Source organism: Suncus etruscus, chromosome 1 (genome assembly GCF_024139225.1).
Source record: "Suncus etruscus isolate mSunEtr1 chromosome 1, mSunEtr1.pri.cur, whole genome shotgun sequence".
NCBI classification, from domain to species: domain Eukaryota; kingdom Metazoa; phylum Chordata; class Mammalia; order Eulipotyphla; family Soricidae; genus Suncus; species Suncus etruscus.
In genome coordinates, this window is record NC_064848.1 from 115,978,517 (window position 1) to 116,001,287 (window position 22,771).

At 37.5% G+C, this 22,771-nt stretch overlaps 1 protein-coding gene across 1 annotated transcript in view; it reads left to right on the forward strand.

The window, feature by feature from the left end:
* PRKAR2B (protein kinase cAMP-dependent type II regulatory subunit beta) overlaps nt 1-22,472 on the forward strand; it is a 128,364-nt gene extending 105,892 nt beyond the window's left edge. The window contains exons 5-11 of the mRNA XM_049783486.1: nt 2,166-2,272; nt 5,295-5,448; nt 12,505-12,606; nt 14,182-14,256; nt 16,975-17,040; nt 17,155-17,293; nt 22,019-22,472. Coding sequence (XP_049639443.1) covers nt 2,166-2,272; nt 5,295-5,448; nt 12,505-12,606; nt 14,182-14,256; nt 16,975-17,040; nt 17,155-17,293; nt 22,019-22,152 — 777 coding nt within the window. The 3' untranslated portion in view covers nt 22,153-22,472. The remainder of the gene's footprint in view (nt 1-2,165; nt 2,273-5,294; nt 5,449-12,504; nt 12,607-14,181; nt 14,257-16,974; nt 17,041-17,154; nt 17,294-22,018) is intronic.
* The last annotated feature ends 299 nt before the right edge of the window (nt 22,473-22,771 follow it).

Below are 22,771 nucleotides of genomic sequence, written 5' to 3' on the forward strand. Positions count from 1 at the left end.
TCCTTAGAACACCAAAAGGAGATGCTGATGAAAATGATGGACTGAGTGATATTGATCTACAACTCAGATGGAGGATTTGATGGTAGGGGAGAATTGAATTGGGGGACATGTAGAGACAAGGGACATCTGAAATTTCTATATTTTATAGTTTGTTATTGAGGAAACAAAAATGACTCAAAAATATTTTAAAGGGGCTGAAGTGGTAGTGTGTGTGTGTGTGTGTGTGTGTGTGTGTGTGTGTGTGTGTGTGTGTGTGTTTAGGGCTTACTCTCCGCTTTGCACTGAGGGGTCACTCACTCCTGGTGTTAGCTCCAGACTCAGGATCTGTTCCACAAAGACCCAAAAGTGATGAACAGTACTGCAAACACAAGGGAATAGTTTATTTCAGCATGCTGGGTCTCCCTTGTTAGGCAACAATCCCTAGGCAAATTTCCAAATACCTTTTATAGGGTGACAGGGGCTTCACAGTTGATCTTTAAGTTGATTGGCTGTTGGCTAGGGTATTTCTATGGTGTCTCCTTTTATGGCTAGATATCTAGAGTGGTATATTGTGGTTTCTAGGGCCTTGGGGTCTGCATCAGCTGAAGTAATAGAGAACAGGCTTGCTGGCATGCAGTTACATAAGGTTTATTACCTGGAGGCCCCCGGGTGTTCTAGTTTATCTAACTGTTCTGGTACTTGCCCTAGAAGTTCCTGGGACTGGCTTTTCTGGCCTAGTCCCTTCTGCCACATAATCCAAGGCCTGTCATGGCAGTCTTTATGTTTAAAGCAAAACCAGGGACACAGAAGCAAAACAGCAATTAATTATAAATCAAACTTGGTTATAAACTTAGATTCTAACACTGGTGGGGCTGAGGTAACCATATGCATTGTGTAAGCTTTGCTTGGCTTAGTTTCACCTAAGCCAACTCTGTTCTTTTATCTGGGAAGAATCAATACTTGGCTGATTAGGGATTCTGTATTCAGAGTAGATCTCTCAGTAGGGAAGTATTGACTGATAGTGTACAACTCTGAATTAGTCCACTTTTTTTTAACCTGGCTCCCAGTCACATTCTGATGTTCATCTGTTCTGCTCTCTGTCCTCTCTGACCACCCCACATTCCCACTACTGACCTTTGCTCCAGGGATCTCTATCAGTTGTCCTGTCCTTTCTGATGTATTAGATGGACATCTCTGTATTCCTGATGAAGTATTAACAGGGTCTAAGAAGAGAATTATGAGGTGTGTTCATGCTTTTTTGATCTAGAATATCTTGTTTCTTCTGAGAAATTGAGTTTGCCAATTTCCATCTTTTCTCTATCCCATCTTCAGCTCCTTAATTCAGTGGTTAATTGGCTAGTGAATGCCCATAGTGACTTGATCAAATGTTCAGAGCTAATAAATGACCAAGCAAATAACTATTTTATGTTTGCCTTTTTTAATACCAAATGTTTTTTAAATAGTTACTGCTGTATTTGACCTGAAAAAGGGGTTTTTTTCTTCCAGTTTATTAAAATCAGTCCGTGTTTGTCCGTATGCCTTATCTGTAGCATATTATAGCAAATAAAATATTTAAATACTTTTAGGGATTGTTTGGTAAGGGTTTATCTGTTAGGTTTCATTTTTAAGAAATTTTCTCTAGGGAAGTAAATTATTTTGTTGCTTTTTGAAGAGAATATTTATGACAAATAGTAATAATATTATATCTGTCACAATCTTTGTTGTTATTGCTACTTTTTTCTCTTTGATTTGATCTGGTACTAAATCATAAATAATTGGAGCCAATATTTAGTAAATAATTGGTATCTTTACAAAAATTCTAGTGATTACTGGAATAAGAAAGTTTTAAAAACTTACCTTTAAAACATTTGCAGTAGTTTTTTTTTTACTAACTTGCTCATTTGTACTACTAAGATTATATTTCACATGGTATATGACAAAATTTTCAAATTTTGTCTTGATGTAAGACAGTCTGAAATAGACTGATTACAAGTACTTTCCAACAGATACCAAACATAAGTAACTATATAAGTCTCTCATGTAGTTAAGGAAGTACAAGAGACTATACTGTATTTTTAAAAATAAAACTAAATGGCCATGTTTTTTAACTTATTAATAGAAATGTATAGATATTTAAGAAAATATGCTGTAAATAAACATAAATGTTTTATCTTTTAACAAAATAGGAGCAGATGTCTCAAGTATTAGATGCCATGTTTGAAAAATTGGTTGAAGAAGGGGAACACGTAATTGATCAAGGCGATGATGGTGACAACTTCTATGTAATTGATAGGTAAGTTTTCCCTAGTTTCTGTGCTATCTGCGATTTCTATAATGTCTGTATAATGTATGATAATTGCTATTGTCCTCTTACTCTTGTGAATGCATGTGGTGAAATCATACCAAGTCATGAGAAGAAGCACAGTGTGTAAAAGTGCTGATTAGCTCAGCCATTTCCCATAGGGCTCCTCATCTACTAACTTCTGTTTGAAAAGTAGTAGGTTGTGAGTACCTATTGCAGTGAAAGTATAATATAGTATTATTACTGAATCAAAGTATAAATTAACCATATTATTGCATATTTAAAGACTTGTTTTAGCCTTTTTCATTTTTAGGCCACATCCAACGTTATTTAGAGGTTACTCCTGGCTCTATTCCCAGAAATTATTCCTGGCAGTGCTCAGGACCATGTGGGATGCAAGGCATCAAACTCTGGTTGGCTGTATGGTAGGCAAGCAGCCTTCCCATTATTATCTCTCTCGCTCCCAGAAAGGCTCATTTTTATTTCAAGTAAAACACATTCCTGGGGCCCGGAGAGATAGCACAGCGGTGTTTGCCTTGCAGACAGCCGATCCAAGACCTAAGGTGGTTGGTTCGAATCCCGGTGTCCCATATGGTCCCCCGTGCCTGCCAGGAGCTATTTCTGAGCAGACAGCCAGGAGTTAACCCCTGAGCACCGCCGGGTGGGCCCAAAAACCGAAAAAAAAACAAAACAAAACAAAACAAAAAAAAAAACACATTCCTGATTTTGAAAACTCAAATGATTCAGAGAAGCATACGGTGAAAAGTCAGTCTTTTTTCTTGCTGCCTCACTGTCACTGTATCAGTAGAGTAAGCTATGTGTGAATCTGCCAGGAGTTATTTGAGACACATTTTTTTTGGGGGGGACCACTCCCGGTGACGCTCAGGGGTTACTCCTTGCTATGCGCTCAGAAATTGCTCCTGGCTTGGAGAATCACATGGGATGCTGGAGATTGAACTGCAGTCTGTCCTAGGTTAGCATGTGCAAGGCAGATGCCCTACCACTTGTGCCATGGCTCCAACTCCAAGACACATTATATTTATTTTGAAATCTCTTTAGAAAAATTATTTTAACAAGAAAACATTTATTTATATTGAAACTCTAATGTCAGGAAATTAAAGTTGCACTTGACTTCATCTAAGAGTGGCATGTTCTAAGTTTTAATTAGGTAACAGTCCAAACATATAATAGTGGAATAGTCGGAATGGAGTCTGTATCTTGATGTTTTTAAGCTAGAGCCAAAGTCATTGGGTCATTGAGTCATTGGGTATCCCCATCATCTTCCATTTTGTGTGGATCACAGATCTTCTCTCAACCTGATTTGGTGCATTATATTTACTTCTTACGGGTAGAGTTGTGTTCAACTTTGAGCTCCTACCAGTAGTTACACCTTATCCCGCTGTATCTGAAGACTTCATTTCTCTTTTTGGCGTCATGGGTGGGATCTTCCACCATTTATCTGTCATGTTTGTTCTCAATCAAGGGTTTTGTTTTTGTTTGTATGGGAGCCATGCCCTGCAATGCTCAGATGTTATTCCTGGTTCTGCCCTCAGAAATTTTTGGCCAGCTCAGGGAATTTTCTGAGATGCTGGGGATTAAACCCTGGTCAACTGTGTGCAGGGCAAGCACCCTACCACTGTACTTGGGGCTCTGGCCTCATTATTACATATTTTATCCTATTGAAATGGTTAGGGGGCCAGAGATACAGTTGCATGTGGTCAGTCCAAGTTTAAACCCTGATACTCCATATGACCCCCCCCCAGGCCCTTTCAGGAATGATCATTGAGATAATCCCCAAGTACTGCTGAGTATGTCCTTTCACACCCCCCAAAAAAGAAGGAAATTATTTTAGTGCAAAGGTGTTATGAAACAAATTCTAGATGCTATCCTTAAAATAGCTGTCTTATCCATAAATAATATTAAAAACAAACTCTTCTCCTTCTTATTCATTAGTCTCTTTTGTATGCTAAAACTTTGCTTTTGTGTGTTTTTACCAAGCATAATTCTTTTCTGATATTACAAGCATTCCTTTTTCTGTTTTTGTTAAGAACTTCACCAACAGAATAATGCCAAATAATTTCCCTTATCTGCCTCCCAGGAGCTTTAGCAAAGCCTTCAATCTATGTTCTCTAATAAAATACTGTTCTCAGGAAGAACTGTCCTCCTCAGGATGAATGTTGACCTTAATAAATATTGGATCTCGGTAATATGTAGTGCTTCTGGACATGCAAGCTGAGTCTTAAGTTTCCTAGAAAAAGAACTTCAACCAAAAGATCAGGTCAGAAAGACTATGTAATGACTTGGATCAGACTTTGATGGCCATCTATCTGATGTCTTTAAAAATTATTCAACTCTTCTGCTGAGCACAAACCAGTTCCGAAGATTACATAAATCCACTATTGTGTTTGTTCATTAGTAAAACTTTACTTTACTGGGTGCTGGTCTCTGTCTCAGTTTTCCAGCCCTTCCTTTTGATTAGAAAGGACCTTAATATTCTTTTGTTGGTTTTATTATTTGATTGTATGGGGACTACCTAAGCGTTCAGGGATTATTTCTGTATCTGCACATAGGGATCACTCCTGGTGGTAGTCTGGGGATCATGTAGGGTGTCAGGGCTCAAAACAGTGTTGGCTACATGCAAGGCAAAGCCCTACCCACTTTACTATATCTTGTCCCAAGGACCTTTGTAATCTTAAAAACTTTAGGTGTTTATTCTCATCATAGAAGTAAACATGACCATTCCAGGAACAAAATTCTTTAATTACATCATAAATATCACTGGAAACTTTTCTCTTTCTCATGCTCATAGCTTCAGTCAGTGGTTTGAGAACCTGCGATTGTCCATATAGATACTATTTATGATGGTCTTTCATTAAAGCATATTAATATCATATAGTTATCATTTTATTATTTTGAACTGTTTGTATGGTCTTTTTTTTTCCATTGCTAACACATACTATAAAGAGACCTTACTTGACTTTCTTTTGCTTCTTAATTTGCATATGTCCCACAGAGGAACATTTGACATTTACGTGAAATGTGATGGCGTTGGAAGATGTGTGGGTAACTACGATAATCGTGGGAGTTTTGGTGAGCTGGCCTTAATGTACAATACTCCCAGAGCAGCTACAATCACTGCTACCTCTCCTGGTGCTCTGTGGGGTTTGGTGAGTGAAAATTTCTTTGGCTGTGATGTTATTCTTTGTAAAATAAATAGATAGATAGATAGATAGATAGATAGATAGATAGATAGATAGATAGATAGATAGATAGATAGATAGATAGATAGGTAGGTAGGTAGGTAGGTAGGTAGGTAGGTAGGTAGGTAGGTAGGTAGGTAGGTAGGTAGGTAGATAGATAAAGTGTAGTTATATCCCAAACCAGGTAAAGTATTTTAGTTCTAATTGGTAGACTTGGCATTTAGGAATTTTTTGAGTAACTCTTGGTTGGTGAGAAAAGGGGGAACAAAGACTATGTTGAGTTAAATTGTCATGTTCTTCCCCTATTTGAGTCAGCAGCTTAATCTCCTGGCCTGAAAAAAGACAACATACAGTTAAAATACCACTATTCTCTACACTCTTGAAAATCACTCAGCCCACATGTGGAGTTTCCGTACCCATTTTCTTAGAGTACAGTATTGTCAGTCCCTCCTGAGGTGTAGTGGGTTAGTGCTTCCCCTGACCACCTGCCCTCTGCATCCTTCAGGACACATGAGACACACCCTCACCTGAAATTTGGACTCTGCCTCAGAAACTCTATAGACTGTTCTGGCTATCTGAACTTAAGTTCATCAGATGATTCATGAACTCTTTGAACCATCCTTTGCCTGGATACACATTACAATAAGTGTGTGTATGTGTGTGTTTTGTTTTGCATGTTTGTTTCAAAATACTCTTGCCAAAGTTCCACCTCATATATATGAAATCTGACTCTGTGGGGTTATAAATAAATCTTTTAGGGGCCAGAGAGGTGGCACAGTGGTAGGGCATTTACTTTGCACTTGGCTGGCTCAGGACGAACCTTGGTTCAATCCCCCAACGTCCCATAAGATTTCCCCCAGCCAGGAGCAATTTTTGAGCACAGAGCCAGGAGCTCCACACTGTGTGTGGCCCCAAAACAAAACAAAAATAAATAAATCTTTTAATGATAACACTGCTACAGGATTGAAAAGTTTTATAGGCCATGAAAATAGAGACTAGTATTTGCTTGTAAAGCTGATTCTGGAACTGTGGGATTCAGTGTGCTCAAGGTCAGCCGGGGATAGAGAGAAAACCTGGATGCTGCTTTGGCAGTCTGAGATGTTGCCTGCATCCTGCACCCTTCAGGCCCCCAGAGACCCGACTGTGCTTGTGCTGCTGATGCACTTATAGCGGCGTGTAGTTGGGGGAATACAGAAAACATGTGTGTTTCCTATTTGACGTGTTGGAAACGGCCCATCCTACAATGTTGACATACATTTATTCATCCTTTCATGATAAGTGCATAGGTTGAGAGCATTTGAATCAAGTTATCTTTCCAGAGACTTCTGGCATTACAGAAATCATTGTACATTATCCAATCTCACCCAATCTTTGACTCTGAATTAGATTCAGCTGATAAATATCTCTCGACAAGAAAAGATATATTATGCACTTATTTTTATTAGACCCAGACAATTACTGGTGAGTTTTATGGCTTTTGGGGGGGGGGGGCACACCTGTTCATGCTCAGTCAGGACTTCACCAGGTGACTTCACTTAGGCATCACTCCTGGCAGATCTTGCAGGAACAGATTCTCTGCCAGGGATTGAAGCAGCAAAGCAAGTGCCTTAATTCCTGTGCTCTCTCTCTCTGGCCTTTGTTTATTTCTTTAAAATGTGAACAGATGTCAGGATCAGAGAGATGTTAAAAGGATAAGGCACTTGCCTTGCATGTAGTCAACCTGAACCTGGGTTTGACCCTCCCCCACCCCAACCTACAAAGCTCCCACCCCACAACTTGTGCTCAAAAGTGATGCCTGAGCACAGTGCCAGGAATAAGCCCTGAGCAGTGCTGGGTGTGGCCCCAGAACAAAAATTAAGTAAAATTATGTGAAGAATTGCATAAGAAAAATTGACATTGTTTCAGATGGACAGAAACTTGCCACCTGTGGTGGTTTAAGGACCATTGAAAGGTTTGAATACTTAAATCAGCAGAGTATTTCAAACCACAGCAGTCATGGTGCAAAGGATAAATTTGCCTATTAGCAGAGTAGTCAGGTTACTTATTACTACCTATTTCTAAAATTAAGGAGTCATTTATTTATTTATATTCATCTAGTAGGTGACAGACAGCAATGGCTGAGTAAGTCAAGCTGCTAATTTACCTTCACATCAGAATTTTTTTTTTTACATTAAGAAAAGACAATGATGGGCCGGAGCTGTGGTGCAAGTGGTAGGGCGCTTGCCTTTCACGTGCTAACCTAGGATGGACACGTTTCCCCGGAGTCCCATATGGTCCTCCAAGCCAATAGCGATTTCTGAGCGCATAGCTAGGAGTAACCCCTGTGCGTCACCAGGTGTGGCCCAAAACCAAAAAAAAAAAAAAAAGACAATGAAACATGCAGAAAGGAGTCGTTTTAGAAAGTCCTCATTCTATTGGGGTTGCCAACATCAGATTGCCTCACAGTGAGGAAACTCTCCTTTCTGGCATAATCTCAGTACAAGCATGTGTGTCTTGTGAATTGTGCCCTTTGACGTAGGTTTTATCCCTGGTAGAGACCTTAAACTCGGTAGAAAAGCTCAGCATAAAAGCATTTCCCGTGTTAACAATTCTTAACACTCCCAAGAATTATATATATTCATATTTTTTTAAAATATAATCTCTACATGCAGTCAAGCTGGCAGCTTTTGAATGTTTCCTTTGGGGTACACGTAAAAAGTGAAACCTCTTTTGAAAAAATTAGATCAGTTTACTATTTCAAACCTGTATTTCGAGTGCATGTTGCGCAACCAGCCTGCCTTCCTTTTGGCAAAAGTACAAACCAACTTATTGAACCTTTGCCATAACAGTATGGACATAAAAGACAAGCAAATCCAGTTGAAAAAAAATTAACTAACTGATCTACTTGGTCAAAAGATGATTGAAATGACCAAGACGAAAACAATTGTCAGAATGGTTCTTGCTGACTGAGGTCACTATTGGCAGGGAGAGGTCAACCACAGATGGAGAATCCTTCCTCAGCATATGGCTCATGGAGGTTGATTTCTACATCACCGAGCCATGTCTAGTCTACTATGCTTTGTAATGAGCTGTCCATGTAAAGGTGTTGCAGCTAATCCCCAAACAAATATATCTCAAAATCACCTGGCAGAGTTCTATGAAATATGGATTATTGAGCCCTGTAGGGCAGAGAGTTTGAGTATGCAAAGTATACAATTCAAGTATTTTATATTTGGGGGAGGGGAGGGGGCGGTGTTCTTTCACTTTGTAATACTCTATCTGGGCTTATTAAACATTTTCCGTTTACAACTGACAATTTTTATGTGATCCCTAAGTATGTATTGTTATATAAATAACTACAAAATCAAATATTGACTAAAAAAGAAATCATAAAGAAATGTATTTTAAAATACACTTCAGGGCTAGAGACTGCATAGTGAATAAGGTGCTAGCCTTGCATACAACCAACCTAGGTTCAAACCTCAGCATCCTATATGGTTCTCCAAACATGATTCCTGAGTGTAAAACCAGGAGTAACCCCTGAACATTGCATTGCTGGTATGTCCCCCCAAAAGATAACAAAATAAATACACTTGAAGTTTTTTTTCACTCCACATTCAGTTTTTGTGACAGTTCAAGAAGACTAGTCTCTATGATTCTGATATAGAGTCAGACTTGGAAATTGTTTCCTCATTTTTGCTTGTAAATTTTCTGTTAAGGAAAATAATTATGAGTACAGAATTGCATAATACAACCATTAATAAGTTGTCACAAATGAAATTGGACAATAGTTAATTTTTTAAGATTTTCATTCATGCTGACATTTTTCTTCATTTGTAGAATTTCATTTAAATTCACCTTTTAATGTGTTGGCAAGTCAGTTTTTAATCCAATTTTATTTTATATTAAAATGCTACAATTGGGGGGCATAGTGGTAGGGCATTTGCCTTATATGTGAATGACCCAGGATGGACCCAGATTTGATCCCCTGCACCCCATAGGACCCCCGAGCCTGTCAGGAGCAATTTCTGAGCACAGAACCAGAAATTCCCTCTGAGCGCAGCCAGGTGCGGCCCCAAAACAAAACAAAAAATGCTACCATTGTTTATCAATGTATACAAAACTATCATAATTTTGAGGTCTCTCTGTTATGAACGGTTTTATAGGCATTTTTTCAAAATAAAATTTGTAGGAAAACCTTTTTTTTATTTGTTTGCTGTTAAAAGCTCTTCTAGTTCTTGAGCTCTATACCTTTGAAGTAATAGAATGCTAATGTTGGAATTACAGCCTCTTCAAGAAAGTTGTGCCTCCTGTCAAAAATAAAAATAAATACAGTGTCAATATGACCACAAACTGGAAAGAGTAATTTTTACTATCTACTGCATTATAATTGCTTTATTAAAAGATAGTCTCTAGGGTCAGAAAGATAGTATAGAAATAAAGCACTTGTCTTCTATGCTGCTTGAACTGGGCTCAGTTCCTGGCATTACATTCGATTCCCATACGATTCCCTGTGCTATGCCTAGAGTGAATCCTACTCTATGTGTATGATCACTACTCTAAAAATCTAAACCCTCTGGTTCCGATCCTAAACACTAACAAGACGGTTTTTAACGAGAAGGCGCTCTGCAAAATAATCGCACACTTAAAGAAAGAAAAGACTAAAAATTCCCACATTACCCTAACTCCAGTTCACAGACCACCCTATTAGCAGCCACATGACGAAGCTCCCTCTGACTCATTTCATTCAGCATGATACTTTCCATGTCTATTCATGTATGAGCAAATTCCATAACTTCATTTTTCCTAATGACTGCATAGTATTCTATTGGTTAGGTATACTGTGGCTTCTTTATCCAATCATCTATTCTGAGGCACTTGAGTTGCTTGTATATTCTTTCTAATGTAAATAGGCTGAAGTGAACATAGAAATTTAGAAGGCTTTTCTGCCTTTTCTTTTGTGTTTTTGAGCTTTTATGGTATATTCCCAGGAGAGTACTGCTAGTTTAAATGGAGGTTCAATTTGTAGTTTCTGTCCATATTGTTTCCTGAAAAGGCTAGACCTGTCAACATTCCCATCAGCAATGAATGAGAGTCATTTGCATCTGTGCCAGCATTGGTTGTCCTTGTACTTTTGATGTATTCCAGTCTCTTTGATCTGAGATGATACTGTATTGTTCTTTCCAGTTGCATCTTCCTGATGATTAATAATGCCAAGCATTTTTATGTGCCTTTGACCATTTCTGTTTCTTCTTTGAGGAAGTTTCTTCCTCATTTATTCATTCCTCATTCATTTCTTCTTCTTCTTCTTCTTCTTCTTCTTCTTCTTCTTCTTCTTCTTCTTCTTTTTCTTCTTCTTCTCCTCATTTTTTGATTTTTTTTCTTTTAAGTTCTGCCAATGCCTAATATATTATGGATATTAATTCCGTCTATAATTGTTGGGTAAATAATATTGTCCACTCCAAGGGTGGTCTTTGTATTCTTGTCATCATTTCCTTTGAGATGCAGAAGGTTCTTAGTTTAACGTAGTTCTATTTTTTGTCTTTGCTTCCACATGTTGGTCAGTGATGTTTCATACTTGAAGATGCCTTTAACTTTAGAATCACAGAGAAATTCTGTCTACATTTTCCTCTGTGTACATTATAGAGTCAAGTCTGATATTAATGTCTTGAATCCATTTTGAGTTAACTTTTGTGCATGGTGTTTGAAAGAAGTCTGTTCATTCTGAGTTCATCTCTTTAGAATTACTAGGTTTGTATAGTAAAGTGGTAGTCTACAAAATTAAAACACAAAAATCCATGGCTTTCCTTATATAAAGAGTGAAAGAAGGAAGAGATATTTAAGAAACAATCTAATACAGAATTTGCCTCAGAAAATCAAGGACTTCAGAATCAGCCAAACTTAGACTTGAAAAACTTATATTTGTATAAATATAAATATACTACAAATATAAATACAAACTACAAACAAAATATAAACTAAAAACTACAAAACTTCAAGAAATAAAATAGGACAGGAGGAAATGGAAACACATCGTATGTTCAAATATTAGGATGATTAACATCATTAAAACAACCACAATCCTCAAAACATTGTACAGATTTATTGCTTTCCCAATAAGGATACCCATGACATTTCCCCAAGAAATTTCAAACACTCCTCAAATTCATGGAGTGAATTTTTATAGAAAAATAAATACCCCCAATAGCTAAAGCAATCCTTGGGGAAAAGAAGATCAGAGGCATCACTTTCCCAACTTTATTATTAATATTTTTACAAAGTGGTAGTAATTAAAACAGTATGGTATTTGAATAAAGACTTACCCTCAGTAGAATAGAGTTTAGTATCCTGAGGCTGACCCTCAGGTATATGAACAAGTTAATCTTTGATAAAGGAGCAAAATATATGAAATATAGTTGTCTCTTCAACAAGTAGTGTTGGGAAAACTGGCCAACGACATGCAAAAAAAATAAACTCAGACCTCTTTCTAACACCACGCAAAAAAGTCAAAGCAATATGGATTAAAGACTTAGAATCCATAAGGTACACATGTGGAGGGGAGGAAACTGGAGCTTTTTAAAAGGCACAATAGTGCCCTCTTGTGGTAATACTCTGGTTGGATGTTGGTAAGATCTCTTAGAAGTAAACAGATGTTTTCTTTTTAAATAATGAAAATAATATTTGATATGGTTCTATATTTCATGTGTGAAGAAGTAAACATCAGAGATGGGTTGCATTAAAAGAATAATTTTGGTCTGGAGAGAAAATTAAGAGTTGACTGCATGCTTTGTATGCAGGAGTTCTGGATTTGATTCTTGGACACATGGTCTCCCTATATACTACTTGGAGAGGCCCCTAAAGAAAAGCAGGAAGTGTGATAATTTTAATATTTTCTCTTAGAATCTAAAGTTGCCATCTGTTTATTATAGGGAATAAAATGAAACTATCACTTCAGGCTGCTTTTCCCCATAAAACTTGCTTTTGTTTGTTTGTTTGTTTGTTTGTGATATTCTCTGATATTCCAATTTGCTATTTTGCCTTTAGGACAGGGTAACCTTCAGGAGAATAATTGTAAAAAATAATGCCAAAAAGAGAAAAATGTATGAAAGCTTTATTGAGTCACTGCCGTTCCTTAAATCACTGGAGGTAAGTGCTTGATTTATTTTGCTTTAAGATACTCTGTTTTGGGGGCCGGAGAGATAGCATGGAGGTAAGGTGTTTGCCTTTCATGCAGGAGGTCATCGGTTCGAATCCCGGCGTCCCATATGGTCCCCCGTGTCTGCCAGGAGCAATTTCTGAGCGTGAAGCCAGGAATAACCCCTGAGCACTGCCGGGTGTGACCCAAAAACCAAAAAAAAAAAAAAAAAAAAAAAAAAAAGATACTCTGTTTTGTTAGGAATATTTAGTTAGATAGAAAAGTTTATTTGAATAATATTTATATTTTCATTGGGAAAAGTTAAATTACATTATGTGTATATCTCATAATTCTTTTGTTGCTTATTATATGTTTATTTTGTTGTCTATGAGCAAAATATTGCTACCAGATTCTGAAGCAGATTTACATGTGGCCTTTTATCTGAAAGAGGGTTTTAAATACCATAGTAATGCAGGCAACTACCACTAGCTTTTTTTTTTTTTTCTTTTTCTTGGTTTTTGGGTCACACCCGGCAGTGCTCAGGGGTTACTCTTGGCTGTCTGCTCAGAAATAGCTCCTGGCAGGCACGGGGGGACCATCTGGGACACCGGGATTCGAACCAACCACCTTTGGTCCTGGATCGGCTGCTTGCAAGGCAAACGCCGCTGTGCTATCTCTCCGGGCCCAACTACCACTAGCTTAATCTTCACAGAAGAGATTATCTGAACCAAGGGTCCTCCTGTATTCTCCTCATATATGTTTGTACTTTATTTTTCTTCTGTTTTCTTCTTAAAATAGTCCATCCAGAATCACGGTCCTTTTTAGCTTGTTTTTAGTCTGTAGCTAACCACTTATAAAATCGCTTACTTTAAATACTGTATGTATACGCATACTTCCTAAAATTGACATCAGCTTTCAAAGTCTCTCCCTAAATTAGTCCAGGCTAATTTATCCCTGAGCACCCCAAACATTTCCTTTCTAGGGTAATCTGACCCAACTCCTCCCCTGCCCTCTCTGTCTTTGTGGATGGTGGCTCCATACTTCCAGAAGCTTGGCCAGAGATCTTGAGGTTTAGGACTGACTCATGTACTGAAAATACCTCATGGATAGATTGTCATTTTATGCCTGTTAGAAATTTTGGCCACGTTACAGAATGCTTATTAAATGATAGCTGATCTTCTCTAGCAGAATATCTCTAAGTAGAATAGGTCAGGAGTTGGAACTCTAAATACCTTCAAGTTAAGCAAGTAACATAAAGAAGAAACCAAGCCAGGACTGGACTCTGGTAAGCTGGAGAACAGGTGCTCCATTTAAACAAACAGCTGCTGTTCCCCCATAGTTTATTGTCACCATGTAGCAATAGGTAATAAGAGTTTTGCTAAGTCTTCTAATGTTAGGAGGGAATCTGAAATACTCATTTTTCATGAGAAATTATTTTTAAATGCTGGTAGTTAATTGATACAAATATACATACATGCAAACCCACACCTTGCTTGGTTTATTTGGTCTGATTGTTTAACCTCAATAAATTAGATGACTGAATTTATCTGTTTCAATTGAATATTATCTGTCTTTATTCTTTATAGTTTTCTGAACGCCTGAAAGTGGTAGATGTGATAGGCACCAAAGTATACAACGATGGGGAACAAATCATTGCTCAGGTATAAAACTTGCATAATTTACTTTTGGATTGTGCTAAAAAAAAGGTTCATGTATGTTTATAAATCTTCATAAATTTTTCATGTGTATCTATAATTAGTATGTAGTGATGGATGAGTATTTCTTTACCAAATGACCTGTTAAAAACAGTTTAATTTACAGCCATTAATCTCTTTGAATATTTGTGTTTGTATAATTAACTCCTAATGAATATGTATTAAACCATCAAAGAACTTCTGCATAATTTTGTTTTTGTACATGACATTTAATTCTCATGTATATAAAGATTAAAGTGCTTCTGGTAGGTGAAAAAAATGTTTCTTCCAGGGAAAAATAAAAAACCAAACAGGCGAGTATTCCATGAGATTCATGAGGACCCAGAAGGTGCCTGGGAAGACATGACAGGGTTTTTCATGATAAGTTCATGCTAAATTTTCCTGAAGCTGCTCCCTGATAGAGTTAGCCAAATAGGAAACATGCTGCACCATAGACAATATACATGTCCATGTATACTCTGTGCCACATACATGCTGTGCTATGTACTTTATGAACTCAGGACATTCCATGAGACCAATGAGATCTTGAGCCTAATGCTTTCTAAGATCTCTCTTTATGTTTGTACCATGTTTAGAAGAGATCTAATGTGAAGTAGGACTTACAAAGATAGTTGATGTAACAGATAAAGCATTTAGGTGGTTTTACCTTATTTCCAAATTACATTTTTCAAAGCATCAAGAAAACGAATTAAACAGATCTTATTAGCAATTCTTTAATATTGATTTTAGTAAGCTTTTTATCTAAAATATTTGCTTTACTTGGTATATATATTTACTTTTCTTGATATATACTTATCTCTGAAACTGAGGAAAGAATATTGTTTTAGAGGGCAAATAAATAAGTTGCTGCACAAGCACACAAAGTAGAATTAGAACAACCAGGAGTCAAACCATTAAACACAACTTGTTATAGGCATATAAAGGCTCTCTATGTGTATTGGTGAATAATACCAATATATAAAGAATAAGTTACACACATAACAAGTATTATATATACTTGTTATATATACATATACATATATGTTATATATAGATATAAAATTAGCTTTATAAGTGGATAAATGATAATTTATTTAATTTTTTGGTTTTTTTTTGGTTTTTGGGTCACACCTGGCAACGCTCAGGGTTACTCCTGGCTCTATGCTCAGAAATAGCCCCTGGCAGACACAGGGGACCATATGAGATGCTGATATTTGAACCACTATCCTTCTGCATGAAAGGCAAACACCTTACCTCCATGCTATCTCTCCAGCCCTGATAAATAATAAATTTTAAGACATCTTTAAAATGTTTTATTTAGCTTTTCACTTTGAAATGAGTATAGATTTATAAGATATATAGATACAGGTTGCAAAAATAGTGCACTGAGGTCCTAGATTCTCTCTGAGAATCTCAAATTGTTTTTGGACAATATCAAAACTATAAAACTGACTTTAGTACAGACCACAGATTCCACCAGTTTTATGTACACTTAGAACATATTTTGAGGGGCCCAGAGAGATAGCACAACAGTGTTTGCCTTGCAAGCAGCCGATCCAGGACCAAAGGTGGTTGGTTCAAATCCCATATGGTCCCCCGTGCCTGCCAGGAGCTATTTCTGAGCAGACAGCCAGGAGTAACCCCTGAGCACCGCCGGGTGTGGCCCAAAAACCAAAAAAAAAAAAAAAGGTGGAATAATAGAACATATTTTGAAAGCCAACGAAGTATATGTATTGCGCAATACTCCACAACCTGTCAAAATTCGAGGCACTTGAAAAATTAACATATTTATGAAATCTTGATATAAAAATAACAAAAGGGATATAATGCTGTACCTAGAGCTTTTACATATTAGTTGTCTTTTCAATAAACATAAGTCTGTACCATATTATAGAAACCTAGATTCAGCTTTTATTTTTGTTATGTAGTTTGATATTAAATTTCTTGAAATCTACAGAGACATTTCTCCAGAATCACTTTGAGAGTCTCTGGAAAGGCAGTCTGTGTCCAAAGCCAAGAAAAAGTGACTCTGTTATGCTCAATGGCCACCCTTTTCTTTTAGAAGGTCATTTCAAGTCCTGGAGGCAATGTGTGTCTGGTGTGTCAGCAAACTGGCATCTCCAAGTGTGGTCCCAGCCAAACATCTGGTCCCAGCAGTACAAACATCCGCTGCTTCCTAATAAGTGTGGGTGCTCTCTCTCCTCTTAAGGAGACAGTGATTTATCTTGAGTTTTGCTAAGGCTTGAAATGTTAGGGTAACAGGATGCACATTTTAGCTCTTCCTGAGAAGATTGTCCTACTGACTCTTCTATTGGTGAAAATCCTGTTGGGGACCGGGAGCTGCCGTGACAAACTATGAATGCCAGACCAAAGTTAGAGTGAAGCTTTTGCCTTCCTTATGTATATGCCATGCTTTTTTTTCTTGGCTAGTTTTCTCAGAAATGCTCTTGCTGTGGCAGAGCATGTATTTTTTCGAGTTGTATTATGAATGTGATCATTACTACATAATTGTTGATTGGAACCTGTCCTTTTAGAAAGCAGATAACTTGGCCTGTTGGGGCAGGGTTTTCAGTCAACACACCTGTAAACATAGGGGTTAGATTCCATTTCAGGGCTGTGATGGACAATAGGATTGCCACCCACTAAACTGCATTTCTATGCTCTGTTCTTGTTTTCCTCTCATAGGGAGATTCAGCTGATTCCTTTTTCATTGTAGAATCTGGAGAAGTGAAAATCACTATGAAAAGAAAGGTAAACATTGATTGTTTAAGCCTCTGAAATCCTTATAACATTAACAAGGAATAAATGAGAGTACATTTTCTGTCTTAAGCTGATAAAGGTGAATACTTTTGATTGCCTTGTCAGGGTAAATCTGAAGTGGAAGAGAATGGTGCAGTGGAAATTGCCCGGTGTTCTCGGGGCCAGTACTTTGGAGAACTTGCTCTGGTAACTAACAAACCTCGAGCAGCTTCTGCGCACGCCATTGGAACCGTCAAATGTTTAGGTAGGAATCAGGGGCATGCTTCTGCTGCAAGTATCACGGCTGTATTTCATGTATTCTTGCTGCATGGATTATTTTATTGGATTCACAAATTTTATGGGTACCACAAGATATAACAGAGTTAGGGTTCACTGCATTATAAATTCTGCTTGTAAAAATCTTTTTATTTTCCTTAAAATTTTTACATATGGCTTGCTTTTTAAGCTCATGGTCTCCCTTGAATACTTAGCTCACTCTCTTGTCTCTTTCTCTGCTTGCTTATTTCTACTCTGGAGTTCTCTGTGTTTTCTGTCAAGCACATACTTCTTTCTCTTTTTCTCTTCCCTCACATCATTATAAATAAATTTAAATGAAAATGATCTTGCTTCACAAAAAAGAATTGCTTTCATATTTATGTATATCTACACACGTGTATATACTTTTTGGGGGCAGATTCTTGAAATAGTTTCTTAGTTTAATACAGTGGGTAGGTTATTTGCCTTGCATGAGGCCAATCCAGGTTCAGTTCCCAACATTCCATAAGTTCCCCTGAGCGCCTCCAGAAGTGATTCCAGAGTCCAGAGCCAGGAGTAATCCTTGAACACTGCCATGTGTGACCCCCCCCAATAAAACAAAACAAAAATAATTGAGTTTTTTATATTATCCTTTAAAAAATACTATACTCTGTTTTCTTCAATACATCAGGTTACACCGGTATTTTTATGAAGTACATTGAACTCTGCAGGGCAAGCTGGAATGAGTGTGGAAATAATTACTCATCCGAGTCCTGGGAAACAAAGGTTCAGGTTTACCAAGACACAATTAAGTATCATTGTTCAACTGTTTATTGCTATTTTAAAATACCAAATAGGAGTTTAACAGAAATTCTATCCTTAATCAGAAAACTTCTGTATACATCTGAATTTTTATATGATAAATGACATTTGACCAATGAAAGAGAAAAATCAGAGGTGGCTATATAAGATAGTTTCTTCTTCTTCTCTCCTCCTCCTCTTCTTCCTCCTCTCCTCCTTCTGCTCTTCCTCCTCCTCCATCCCCACCTTGCTCTTCTTCATAAAATTGATTCAACATGGGCCAGGGAAAAAGTTCAGTGCATTGAGTGCATACTTTATATTCAGGAGTTCTGGGTTAGGTCCTCAAGGTATTGTATTAACCTAGCACTGAGTTGAGAGTAGTCCCAGCATTTCAGGATGTTGATACCAAACCAAACCCTGAATCAGCAGTAATTAGTCCCTCTGTGCTCTTTATTCTATTGTAAATTTAGCTTGAGTGTTCTCAAGGTTTTTAGCTAGTCTCAGAATTAATTTTCCTAATAAGTTATTTCTTTAAAAAATGAAATAGGAGGGGCTAGAGTGATAGCACAGCGATAGGGTATTTGCCTTGCACTTGGCCAACCCAGAATGGACCTGGGTTCAATCCCAGCGATTCCATATGATGCCAGGAGCAATTTCTGAGCTTATTGCTAGGAATAACCTCTGAGTTACTCCTAAGAAAACTAACAAAAACACAAAACAAACAAAAAAATTAAATAGGATATGAATTAAGGATTACACTTGGATGAAAGAGAAGACAGTTAGAAACTGTCTTTTTTTCAGCAGAGAGACATATGTTAAAAAGAAAGATAATGTGATCAAAGTTCCATTAATTATTTATGTAATAAAGTGTTTATTAAGTCACATTAAAGAAAAATTTGAGAAATATAGGAAGATAGAAAAATCTTAGTTACACACACCACACATACAGACCTAGGGTTTCTACAATCTACAGTCCATTTCATTTTCAGAAATTATTTACATGACTTTTCTCTTTTTCTTGAGAAGCCACGAGGACTACAATGGTGGGTGCTGGGGTGGGAGCAGACATTGCTGGGCATCAAACTCAGTGTTTCCTCATTCGAGGCATGTGTTCCGGTACTTACTTCATACGCCAGTATGGGTCTCCTATAGTACTTTTTAGGGGAGGGGAAGGGTGGGCCACACCCAATGGTGCTCAAGTGTTACTCCTGGCACTGCACTCAAGAATTACCTCTTGTGTTGCTTGGAGAGCCTATGGGAAGCTGAGGATTGAACCTAGGTAGCCCATGTACAAGGCAAGGCCCTGCTCACTGTACTACCACTTCAGTCATCTAGGTCCCCTATTTTTTAGTTTGTAAACTTTCTTACTGCTCATATAGCTCAAACATTTTATATGTCAAATAGTAGCATTCTTTTAGATAAATATAAATGTTAAAGATTATTTGTGATCATTCCCCCACCCCCCAGTAAGGTTTTGGACTCCATTTTTGGAGCAGGGAAGAGAGGTGCTTTTTGACATGTATATGCATAGAATTTTTCACTGAAATCACTTTATATAGATGTTTTCTTTATAACTTTTTATTTATATTTTATTTATTTATTTACTTGGTTTTTGGAACACACCCAGCAGTGCTCAGGGGTTACTCCTGGCTCTACACTCAGAAATTGCTCCTGGTAGGCTCAGGGGACCATATGGGCTGCAGGGATTTGAACACCATCCTTCTGCATCTAAACGCCCTACCGCTGTGCTATCTCTCCGGCCCCTGATTTATATTTTTGATATATGTAAACATTTTGTCAGATCACTTTTTTTATTTCAGATTTGACTTTTTCTTTTGATTTCTGAACCACACTCAGCTCTGTGTTCAGGAATTGCTCCTGGTGGGCCTCAAGGGGCCATAAAGGGAGCAGGGAGTCAAATCAGGATTGAATACATGCAAGGCAAGCATCCTGCCCCATGTTACCTCACCAACCTCTACATATCTTCTCTGTTTTCTTACACTACTGTACTCTTCTCCTTAAGTGGTCTTTTATTCTGTTGTCAATATATACTGTGTGCCAGTATGTGTGGTTTTTGTGTTGTGCCTGTTTATCAGTTTTATATCTTTATATTATCGTATTGCTGAAATCATCCAATACTTTTTTTTTTTACTTACTTGGTTCACATAATCTTTCCATTTTGCTGCAAACTGCAAGACTTCATCTTTTCTTCATAACGGAATACCTTTATATAAACATGCCACATCTTCATTTTTTTTCACATCTTCATTTTTATTCTTCTCCTGTAAATACTGATTCAATAATTATTGGGCTATAAGTAACATTTTTGTTAATGTTTTCAAGGTTTATATTTTTCTGGATAGATTCCTAACTGGATTATATATTTATTTTTAGCTTCATAAGTAAGTTCTATACTGTTTTCCAAATGGTTGTACCAATTTGCATTCCTATCAATAGATTTATCAACATTTTCTCTATGCTTTCATTAATACTTATTTTTTTGATGTGAGCTGCTCTTACATGTATGATTTGATAGTGTTTTTTATTTGTACTCCCTGATAAATAAAGTAAAGAATCTTTTTATATGCACATCAACCATCTTCTATAGTCTATGGAGAAGTATCTATTCAGATCTACTGTCCATTTTTTATTAGGTTGCTTTTGTTGTTACATTGTGTGAGTTCTTTGTGCATTAAATATTAGCCCTTTGTCATTTATATGATATAGAAGTATTTTTGACCACTCACTAGACTTTTTATGCTTGTTTTGGTTTTTGGATTAGGGGGCCACATCCAGCAGTTCTCAGGGCTTACTCCTGGCTCTTTGTTCAGGGATCACTTCTGGCTGTCTCAGGGGGCACAATTTGGGGTACTGGGGGTTAAAACTCAGGTCAGCTCCTTGCAAGGCATGTGCCTTACCTACTCTATTATCTCTCCAGCCCTGGGTCATCATTTTGAATAGATCAAAAAGATAAAAGAAGGGGCCAGAGATATAGCACAATGGTAGGGCATTTGCCTTGCATGCAGCCGATGCAGGACATGGTCCCCCATGCCTGCCAGGAGCGATTTCTGATCGCAGAGTCAGGAGTAACCCCTGAGCGCCACCAAATGTAAACCAACCCCCCAACAAAAAGAAAAAATGATAAAAGACAATCGATCTTTATTAGCTTTCATGTAAACATTGAGAAAAGAAAACAGGAAAGCAAATACACTCATGCTGCCTTTAAGGACTTCTTACTACTTATTACTGAAGTGATAACAATTGGCCATTAACAGTTAGTTCTCATTCTTTTGTTAACCTGGACTAGTAATCTCCCACTAACCTAGTTTTGCACATCATATTGATAAGGAACCCTGTTTCCTTTGTTAAAATAAAATACTTTTTTATCTTTTTGTCTTTTTCATGTACTTGATGTTTGTTTAAAATACAACTGCACTACTGACATTGTGCAAAATAGGTATAAAAGTGTCTTAGAAATGATATAGAGGCCCGGAGAGATAGCACAGCGGCGTTTGCCTTGCAAGCAGCCGACCCAGGACCAAAGGTGGTTGGTTCGAATCCTGGTGTCCCATATGGTACCCCGTGCTGGCCAGGAGCTATTTCTGAGCAGATAGCCAGGAGTAACCCCTGAGCACCACTGCATGTGGCCCAAAAACAAAAACAAGAACAAAAACAAAAAATTACAAAGTTCTACGGGGCCCAGAGAGATAGCACAGCGGTGTTTGCCTTGCAAGCAGCCGATCCAGGACCTAAGGTGGTTGGTTCGAATCCCGGTGTCCATATGGTCCCCCGTGCCTACCTGGAGCTATTTCTGAGCAGACAGCCAGGAGTAATGCCTGAGCACTGCCAGGTGTGGCCCAAAAACCAAAAAAAAAAAAAAAAATGATATAGATTGTAAAAAATTTTTGCTCTTGTTGTTCTCCCCTTTTCTTAGCCATGGATGTACAAGCATTTGAAAGGCTTTTGGGACCTTGCATGGAGATCATGAAAAGGAACATCGCAACCTATGAAGAACAATTAGTTGCCCTGTTTGGAACAGACATGGATATCATTGAACCCACTGCATGAAGCGAAAGTATGGAGCAAGAAGACCTATAGTGACAAATTACACAGTAGTGGTTAGTCCACTGAGATTGTGTTTGTGTAGATGCCAAGCATTTTCTGTGATTTTCAGGTTTTTCCTTTTTTTTTTTTTACATTTACAATGTATCAGTAAACAAAGTAGTGATCTAATAGTCAATATGTTTTCTCATCATATTGACTAAAGAGTAGATCATAAAAAACATTGATAAAAAGACTTTCTACTCTATAAAATTATTTGAACTAAAAGATTGATTCAAATGATTGTAATATATTGCAAATATCTGTGTTTCAGAAGGTAATGAAAGGACATTATCCTTAGGCAATATGTGTTTATTTTGACCTGCTCAGATTGGTAAATTAGTGACTATGCCCATGTCAGAGGGAACTTGACAATGAATTATGCTCAATAGCATGCCATCACATTATTTTTTACAGCTCATTATATATATACATATATATGTATATATATATACACACATTAAGTACATTTTTTACATTAAGTACATTTTTTTTTTGTGGTTTTTGGGTCACACCCGGCAGTGCTCAGGGGTTATTCCTGGCTCCAGGCTCAGAAATTGCTCCTGGCAGGCACAGGGGACCATAT